The sequence below is a fragment of the Pteronotus mesoamericanus genome, unplaced genomic scaffold, assembly GCF_021234165.1.
Source record: "Pteronotus mesoamericanus isolate MK-2021 breed Mesoamerican mustached bat unplaced genomic scaffold, CSHL_Meso_final scaffold_1186, whole genome shotgun sequence".
NCBI lineage: Eukaryota > Metazoa > Chordata > Mammalia > Chiroptera > Mormoopidae > Pteronotus > Pteronotus mesoamericanus.
In genome coordinates this window covers 11,496,826-11,506,798 of record NW_026555302.1, presented here as the reverse complement: position 1 = coordinate 11,506,798, position 9,973 = coordinate 11,496,826, and the positions used below count along the sequence as shown (strand labels likewise).

At 50.4% G+C, this 9,973-nt stretch overlaps 1 protein-coding gene across 1 annotated transcript; it reads left to right on the top strand.

Moving 5' to 3' along the window:
- Positions 1-391: 391 nt before the first annotated feature.
- Positions 392-6,632, top strand: FASLG (Fas ligand). The gene is made up of 4 exons (XM_054587556.1): positions 392-739; positions 1,320-1,365; positions 5,243-5,299; positions 6,238-6,632. Exons 1-4 carry the CDS (start codon positions 392-394, stop codon positions 6,630-6,632), a joined length of 846 nt encoding a protein of 281 aa, XP_054443531.1.
- Positions 6,633-9,973: the final 3,341 nt, after the last annotated feature.

The following is a 9,973-nucleotide window of genomic DNA, read 5'->3' as shown; positions in this document are numbered from 1 at the left end:
AGTGCCTGAGGGTGCCCCAAGGCCACTGTCCCCAGAGCTGGGCAGTGGCTGAAGCCACAAGGTGAAGCCACCCTGCCCTGCCGGCTCTGCGGGGCCTGAGCGCTGGGCCTCCCTGCCAGCCCTTTGGGGCACGTGACAGCCGCTGACTGGGGCTTCAAAGTCTTTCGTCAGAAAATTGTGGGTGGAAACTTCCCCGGGTTTGCGCCGATGCAAAGTGAGTGGGCGTTATCTCTGAGAAGCAGAAAGAGAGAACGAAAGTGAGGTGTTTCCCTCAGCCATGGAAACTCTATAAAGAAGCAGCCGGCTTCCCTGCTCTCGAGCAGTCAGTCCTGTCTGGGCCGCCTGGGGCTCCACGGGGTAGGGAAGAAGGAGCCCCACGGCTGGGGCCGCCATGCAGCAGACCCTGAACTACCCGTACCCCCAGATCTACTGGGTGGACAGCGGGACTGCCCCGCCCTGGGCCCCTCCAGGGACCGTCCTCCCCTGTCCCTCCCCAGTGCCTGGAAGACCTGGTCAAAGGAGGCCACCGCCACCGCCACCGCCAACACTACCCCCACCGCCACCGCCCTTGCCACCGCTGCCCCCTCTGCCGCTGCCACCTCTGAAGAAGAAGCGGGACCATAACCCAGGCCGGTGTCTCCTGCTGATGTTTTTCATGATTCTGGTGGCCCTGGTCGCCGTGGGGCTGGGGATGTTTCAGCTGTTCCACCTGCAGAAGGAGCTGGCCGAACTCAGAGAGGTGAGCCGCCCTGTGGCTGCCGTGTCCCGGGAGCTGGGCGCGAGGTGGCTGTGCATGGTGACGGGTGTCTGGCTGCCCGGTCCCCAGGGACCGTGGCCTGGCTTGCAAAGGGCTTTTCAATCCATTATTCCTGTCCTAGACATGGATCCTTCTGGTGATTCTGTGCTACGGACAGAGACCTGCCGGCTCACATGAGTTCAAGGGGTATTTCCTAGCGGGGAAGGGCTCAGGGCCAGCGTTGGACTGGCAGCTACCTTCCTCCCCGCCGGCTGGCAAGTCAGCCTCGTGAGCCACGGCCTTCGTGACTCAAGAAAGGAAGGACCTTGAGTCTTGCCAAGAAGTGAATGTGTGCCAATGGCCAGACTAATTTATTCTTAGAGCAGACTTAAAACTATTGGGAAGTATTCCAAATCACAAAGCTGAGGTGCAAGGAGACTCAGCTGCTCAGCCAAAGTCAGAATTGGGACGAGTTTGTGAGGCATTGAGATTCCTTTCCAGGGCTTGGTTTATTTGACGAGTCTGCCTCCTTTGCTTAGATAACTTTATATTTATCATACAACTTTCTCTTTCTCATTGACAGTCTTCCAGCCAAAGGCATATAGAATCATCTTTGGAGAAGCAAATAGGTGAGTCCTTTTATACGTGCGCATTGAGTTTCCCAAGATGGTCCTCGGAGCTGGACCACATCGGTGGGATGCCCTGAACTCCATCTGTTCTTGGGCACATTTCACTCCGATAGGAATCCTGGCTGATCTTGCATCTCTGGTCCTTTTGGTACCTCGACTATGAAGTAAATTTAATTGTGCAAAATCAATGTATCTGAGTACCGCACGTAATTCAGAATAATTTCCACTTGACTTTGGGAGAGACACACACGTCTACAACCCTGGCCCTTGTCCCCTGAGCATCTGGCTCCCAGCCAGTCCCCTTCCTCAGGCCTCCGGGGTCCCATCCATAGGGCAGTGGCTGTAACTCCTGGGAAGAATGGGGGGTGAGGGGCTGTTTCTAGGGAAGCTCTTCTCTTTCAATTCTTGAAGAGGTTACTCAAGAGGTAAGCTTCACTGAAAACATATTTCCTCAGCTATGTTTAAGCTTTTCAGAAGTGGGAAATCAACCACCCACGTTAGGATGGCTCTTTGGCAGCCATTGGAAAGCTTGGGGGCAGACTTCAGCTATTACTCAAGAGGTGGCGCACCTGGCCCCACAGAGCTACCTTCAAGGATGAAGGAAAATCCTTTGCATGAGGTCCAGGGCAGGAAGAAGAGGACGATGTTGAACACTGGCCTCGAGACATTTCAGGACATAGTTCTGGAGACTGTGGACAGCTAGATTTTGGATGCTCTGGCTCTTGTTAAACTTGGGTTCATTGAACTTGAGATTGGGTGTGAGTCGGAAGGGAGCGCAGGCGGCATCTGGTCCAGTCATCTCACTTTTCAGAAGAGGGACAAAGCAGCGGGTGGATTAGGTGAGGTGCCCCAGACCATGTGGCCCTGCAGGGCTTTCCGGTGTATGGACTGATGCCTGGCGACCTCAGGCAACGCCTCTCTCTCTGTGAGGATACGGAATGCACCAGAAAGATGGCAAGCAGGATGCTGCTGCGAAGGCAGTAAGCAAGTCTTCCTAGAAACTGGGAAGAAAACCGAAGGCAGTGCCAGCCACCCCGTGAGGGGAGCCTGTTTCTCAGGATGTGCCGACTCAGGGGACGCAAGTCACCCTACTGCCCTTGCATGTAGGAGCCAACCTTAGGATGCTCTGGCCCGTAGTTCTGGGTCCCAGACCCTAAGTGTCAGGAAGTCCAGATGTGCACAAGCTGAGTAGAAATACTTGCTAGAAAAATAAAACCTCGGGAAGATTTCTAGGCTAAAGTAAATTTGAAAATCAGTGGAATGTGGCTGGCGAACCAGGGACCTAATTACTCATCTTTCACCCACTATCTGGAGTTGTTTTAGTGATGAAAAGTCAAGTGAACAGATGAGTCAGGTCTACCAACCCCACAAAGCAATTATCTTCGCTAGATCAACCCAGAGGGACTTGAAAGATGTGAGTTATCACATGGAAATCAAGCCAGCAACTTGACTAATAAGATAAGAGATGAAAATTCAAGGACACTCATTTCCATCCATTAAATTAGTAAAGATTAAAAAAAAGAAAACCCAACCCAGATTGGCAAAAAGGTGAGAGAAAAGGGCCTGCTTAAACAGCAGTCAACAGCCAGGGGGCCTGTAAATTACTACACCTTTTCTGAAGAGCAGTTTGGAAACATATATTGAGGGATTAAAACTGTTCATTTACCTTGTAATCTTACCACAAAGACCTACTCTTTACAAAATAATCAGAGATGTGCTTGAAAATGTATATATAAGGATGTTCATCACTTCTGTATAAGGCTATTTATAATAAGCAATTCAGAAGGAACGTACATGCCTCTTCATAAGAGATTAGTTAAATACACCATGATGTATTCAGATGGAGCATAATAAGCAGCAACTAAAAACCATATATTAGAAGGATGCTTAATGCCGTGGAGATTGTGTGTTCTGCAGTGTTACGTAAAAAGACAAGTTAGTTTAATATTGACTCTATACATAGATGCATATCTTGATAGCTTTCTGTTCTTAGCAAAGCACTAGAAGATTTATATCTTAACTTGGTAACAGTGATTTTCTCTGGGAGACGCTACATAAATGTTCCTGTGTACTTCTTTTTCACTTCCCACTTTTCCAGTTAGCTCATTAAGTCTTTTATTCATTCACAAGTGTTCTTGGGGTGCTTCCTATGTGCCAGGCTGGGGCTTGGGTTGGGGGTCACCCCTGAGAACAGGAGAGACAAGGGGCTTCCCCTCACTGAGCGTTAAGCAAGCTGGAGACGCTGAACTAAAGCCAGCAAACAGATCACAAGACTGCGAAGTGTACCGGGTGCACCTAAGCTAGAGTGGCTTGGGAAGTCCCCTCCAGGAGGTACTGTGAGCGTGTGTGTGTGTGTGTGTGTGTGTGTGTGTGTGTGTGTAGTGGGGTGGGGGGGCAGGGAAAAGCATTTTGGCCCTGGGAATGGCACGTGCAGATACCTGGGGCAGGAGACAGTCACCACCAGAGTGCAGGGTATATTCCTAGTTTATTCCAGTCCTCACCCAGCAGCCACGTTTACTGCGTGCCCTCTGGGAGAGCCCTGCCGCAGGAGGCTCTCTGCGGGACGGAGACGTGCACCGCTTCCTGCCAGAGCCTAGCCCAGGGTCAGATGAGCCGCACAGTCGGCTCGTGGCGGAGGAATGAAGGCGAGCCTCCACTTTGCCTTTCCTGTTCACCAGCACCGCATCCATGGGGGGTGACTGGCGGCGGGGGGGTCCCGAGGCCATGCAGGCCCCTGAGGCCACGCGGGCCCGGGTGACGTCCCCAGCAGACTGGGGCATTCTCACACACCTTTCTAAGAACCTCATTTCATTAGCTAAGTGGTAGCTCTATTTGGTTCAACATGTGAAGTCAGAGATGTAGCGTCTGTTTTAAGAACTAGTGCCCATTTTAACTCCTTCCGTTTAATGTAGCGAACGCTGACTGGTCACATGCTTTGTGTTAAAAACTGAGCTAAACACTGTGGTGGGTTGAATCTGCAGGAAAGAGTTTACCATTGATTTGAGACAGGCAAGTTCCACAGTTTTTGCAGAAAAAGGGAGTCCAAATTGACAAGGGAGGGGAAGACAGAGTGATTCTGGGTTTCAAAAGAGGGAAAGATCGTATTTGATTAAAAAGACTTGGGAGGGTATCCCAAAGAAAGAGGTATTTTTGAGGGTATCTATGGGGTCGATAGGAACTGGACACAGAGATCTGTTTGGAAGAGCATTCCAGGCAGAAGGAAAGGATGAGCGGAGGCTAGGAAGCCAGGGAGCTGGGGATGTGCGGGGGGAAATGTACACAACTCCGCGTTCGATGAAACCGTGCAAGGTGTTCGAATCGGAGGACAACTATTTTGGGGCAGGTTGGAGAATGTCACTAAGGGAAGACCTAGCCGCCAGGAGGTGGATTTGCTGTCCTTCTCAGCCTCTGGCCCACTGAGTCCTAGGGACAGTAGAGCCAGAGCGGAAAGAGTTAGAGCTCCCGAGTCTGGGTCCTGCTCTGACTGTGAGTATGGGGTCTTCTTAGTCAAGGCACCCTCGAGGCGGGACAGTAGCCTCCACCTGAATGCAGCGCATCCTAAATGCAGCAGCTGATATGACAGCTCTTTATTAACCAATACAATCACTAACGAATGTCATTTTATTGTAACATTATAATGTATGCCTCTGTCTATCTGAATCTGGTTTTTGGTTTTTTTTTACCTCTCTGTCTGAAATACAGGGACTGTGAGTCCACAGTTTGGACTTGCATGATTTGTATATGTTAAGACTGTTGCCATTTATGCTTTAAGGGAAAAAAAAAACCTCTTTTATTTAAATGCCCTGTTTAGAAGTCCACCAAAAGAATAGTCAGTGTTCCTATGTTTACTTCTACCTTTCTTCTCTTTATGATGCAGGATACCCCAATCCGTCCTCTGAAAAAAAGGAGCAGAGGAAAGCCGCCCATTTGACAGGTCTGTATCCGGAAGGGGCAGGACACAGAGAGCAGAGCAGCGGGCCCGCTTCCGCTGCTGTGCTCCAGGGGCGCGTTCATGGGAGGGGAGGCCAGCCTGGCATGGTGGCCTTTCAGCATGCGGCCGTGCCGTGGGGTGAGGTGACCGATAGCGTTGTGGTAGGGGCCCTCCCCGTGGGACATGCACACACATCTGAGAAGTGGCTAAGCACCCCATGCAGCGGTGTGCCGCCGTCCCTGGGGTTATTTGAGCAGAGGCTGCGGAATGATCTGGTTCGGACTGACAGACATTTATAGAGCACGTCTGTGTGTGCCAAGCCTGGGTCATGGGGATAAGTAATACCCAGTTCCTGCCTCCGAGGAGCCTAATTAATAGCCATATGGGAAAGAGGTACCCAAGTCATCGCTTCAGTATTGGGGAGTGTTCTCTGCTTAAGGTGTGTGCAGAATGCTGTGGGGACCCAAAGAAGTGAGGGATGCGGGGCTGGGATGAGGTGTGGACCGGATGGCCCCGCCCCGACTGGGGAACTGTAGGCTTCCTTGGATTTGGCTTCTCCCCTCGTGGGAGGACCCCAGCACCTAACCAATTGGGTGCTAGTTCTGAAGATCACAGAACCCTTGTTCCAGGGAGCTAAACTCATCTTACCAATTTCTCATTGCAATTGATTAGGGGTGTATACTATGGCCCTGTTGTGTCTCCCAGTAGTGTGGATGGTAAAATCGAGGCAGGCCATTTGGTAAAGGTGCTGAAGGAATTTAGTGATGGGTGATTCTGAGCCCTCGACCAGTTCTACAAGGGCTCTGTCACTTTGGGAAAAACAAAACAAAACAAAAAGCTTTTGCTCAAGGGAGAGAAGGCCTGCAGTTTTGCCTTGGAAGCTTAGTTTGTTGGGTGCATGCGTGGTCCTGGCTAAGAGCTCCCCTTTGGTTTGGTTGCAGGCAAACCCAGCTCGAGATCCATGCCTCTGGAGTGGGAAGACACCTACGGAATCGCCCTGGTCTCTGGGGTGAAGTACAAGAAGGGCAGCCTTGTGATCAACGACACTGGGCTGTACTATGTGTATTCCAAAGTGTACTTCCGGGGTCAGTCCTGCAAGAACCAGCCCCTGAACCACAAGGTCTATATGAGGAACTTGAAGTACCCGCAGGACCTGGTGCTGATGGAGGAGAAGATGATGGACTACTGCACCGCCGGCCAGATGTGGGCCCGCAGCAGCTACCTGGGCGCGGTGTTCAACCTCACCAGTGCCGACCACCTATACGTTAATGTGTCTGAGCTCTCTCTGGTCAGTTTTGAGGAAGCTAAGACGTTCTTTGGCTTGTACAAGCTCTAAGAAAAGCACTTTGAGATTCTCTCCATTATAGTTCCTTGTTACAGGCACTGAGAGTGTTGCCTTGAAGGAGGGTCTTCTTAAGCCCACTTGAGGTCAAGTGAGAAGACATAAAGCGAGAGCACCCTGAGACCACAGGGTGCAGCAGGGCCATGAGCCAGACAGGAGGAGGGAGATAATGGATGAACAGAACTCTCGGGGCTGCCCGTCAAGATGCAGAAGAGGGAAGGGCAGCTACCAGCGTGCCCTGCACTCAGCTGCTGTGGCCAAGAGTGTTTGTGCACATTGCAAAGGACACCTTTGAACTCACCTCTTGGGGTGGGTGCGCTATCTACCTCAGGGGAGACTGTCTTTCCGGCGTGTGGTGTGAGATGAGCGTGTCAGGGATGGGCAAAGGGGACGAGGCTTGCACGAGGAGCTCAAGACACTGAAGAGCCAGTTTCCCAGCGGCAGTATCTTTACTTCCAAAGCCCTAGCCTGGGCCACCAGGTGATGCGAACAGAGAAGCTAGGGAGGCCTCTGGGGGTCTCGGTCCCTTCCCTACACAGCATGTATATTTCCTGAGCAATCGTAGGTGTGTGTGGGATTGGAAGGGTTACCTAACAGAGAGAACATGAGTATTGTGAAGGATGCGTTAGGAGAATGTGGGGTGCATTTGGTCTAGGTTTTGAATGCTTCTTGGCAACCAACTCCAAGAATCCTCTGATGTTTGCCAGTAGTGACGCTATTTTTCTATATTATAATCAATATTTATAGACATACATTTTGTACATTTTTAATGAAAAGAATACATATAATAAAAATATATTTTAGAATATAGATAAACATTATGGATGTACTTGTGGGAAATCACGAAGATTTTGGTTTTCTTCCTTTTATGTCTTTCTTCCATGGCTTCTTTATTCGTTACGACTTGAGGCCACTTTCAGGAGAACTTACTGGGGCAAGAAGGACTTTGCTGGGATCTTATCCCCCCTTGTCCTCTCTTCCCTCTCCGTCTCCCGTCAGCTGAAGTTTCCATTGCCAACGTCATGGCCAGCGCTAAGCTCACCCAACCTTCCGGAGACGGACGGCCCCTCACCTTCTCCTGGGGGCGGGGCCATAGCATGGGGAGAGGGCACAGCCTTTGGGCTAAGAAGCCTGAATTTGGATCTTCTTTCCTCCATTTATTAACCATGCAATCACGGTGCAGGCCAAAAAATGGCATAGACCATTACTTATAAGCCACTCTGGGAGGGGCACTTCCTTGTCCAGGAGAAGCCACTGCATTGACAGATCCATCTAAACGCCTGGGTTCTCGCCTTCTCGCCTTGATCCCTCCCAGCGACTGTTCCTGTGTCTTCAGCCGCTCGTTACTGTGGCCTTCCCCTTGACTTTGTGGTGGCTAAACATCACCATTCCTCTTCTGGAATTTTGTTTTGGATGTCTTATTTTTACAACGTCATCTCCTATTACTCCTGCTTAATGGCTCCAACATTTTATCATAGAGAAATGACCATACCGATGTCGCTAATTAATGAACCCCATTATTTTCTTACATGTCCATCAGCTCCTTCTTTATGTTCACTCCTCTTCTGTCCACCTTAGACTCCATCAACTGACATTACAATCGCTACCTCAGAAAGACCCTCAGCCCCCAATACTCTGCCTGCTTCCTTCGCTGTGTTCCTCTTGCAAAAATCCCATTTTCTTTGCCCTGGCATCCTAGCAGCTGGATGTGCTGGAGAAAAATCACACAAACGGACTGTATGGTTTCCTTCTGTTTTCAATCAATCATCCACTTAAGTCAGCCCATCCATTATTTACCCATCACTAATTTGTTTCTGTCCTTTGATTGATTTGGGTAGGCAACACATGTGCGCCGTGCAAAATGGAAAAGTTACACAAAGCTATAGGATGAAAAGAAGTCCTCCTCTCCCCCCGTCCTGTGGCCCCATTTCTGCCCGTAGAGAGGGTCACCGTCTCCTATGTAGCTTCCCAGGGAGGGTCTGTACCTCACTGTCCTGTCCCTGTACACGCTGAGCTGGATAGTTCTTCGTTGCGAGGCTGCCCCGTGCGGACATTGAGGGATGCTGAGCAGCACCCCTGCCCTCTGCCCACCAGATGCTGCTCACATTCTCCCCTCCCCTGTGCTGGTAACTAAAACTGTCTCCAGATACTGCCAGGTGTCCCTGGGCTGGGGTGAGGTGACAAAGTCACCCTGGCTGAGAACCATGGCTTGACATCAGAGGTCATAGATCCCAAACGGTCACTCCACACGGCCCAGCACTTTTTCTGCAGTTCCCTGGTAAGCACGCTTTTCCATTGTTTGAGACAGTTACATCCCATCTTTTCCTCCTGCAAACCAACCCCTCCCCCCACCACCATGGAACCTCCCTGCCGCGCCCAGAGCCCCAGTGCCCTGCATCTGACCGGCCTCCGTTTCCATTGCTTCCAGTAGAGGAAGAGGACCACCTCTCTGTTTGTGAGCTAGACCCACCTTACCTCCCTTCCTTGGCCTATTGGCCTATTTAAAAATGTTCTTCTCTCCTGGATCCTCAGACTATCCCTGTGTATAAAATCATTTCCAGCAGACGTGCACATGTTCAAGTAGCCCCCAACACCAAAAGACAACCCAAACCAAACAGAAGCGAACGCACACAAAAACCCCACGCCTTTCCTTACCATCTGTTTTCTTCCAGTAACGGTGGCGTTTCTTGTTTTCCGGACAAACCTCTCAGAAGGCTGTCTCCGCACACACGAGCCCCATGTCCTTAGCCAGGAATGTGGCTCTATTATTTATTTGACCACTTTGAAAATACGTGTTGTTGTTTTTTTTTTTTTCCTGCTACGATGAAAGTTCCAGATACAAGACCTTTTCTGCCTTGTTGACCCCTGAGTCCTCATCGTATACGAGGTGCTCAATAAACGTTTGTTGATGGAACAACCTCAATTGTAAGGCAAGTGTCTTTCAGGTGTGGCTCTGTGGGTGTGCTTGACAGTAAGGAATGCATAGTAGGGCTGCTTCACAAATGTGTGTGCATGCCTCTCTAGGTTTGAATAGACTTTCCAATGGAAGTCTGAGGCTACGGATGGAAAAAAAAAATTATGCATCCTAATCCATAGCCCTGGAAACCAAGATAGATCTATGTGGTCCCCGGCACTACCAGGAGGCAGCCAGCAGACTGTGACAAGAACTGCCAGGCCACTAGTGCCAATACTGTCATGTAGAAGGAGCTCAGTAAATAGTTGTTGAATAAATCAAGGAACGAAGTGAAAGGTCCCGGCTGGGGTATGTCACCTGCTCTCCTTAAAACTCCTGTCAGGTTCCCAGCCAGGAGCCTCATGGGAAAAGTCAGGGAGGC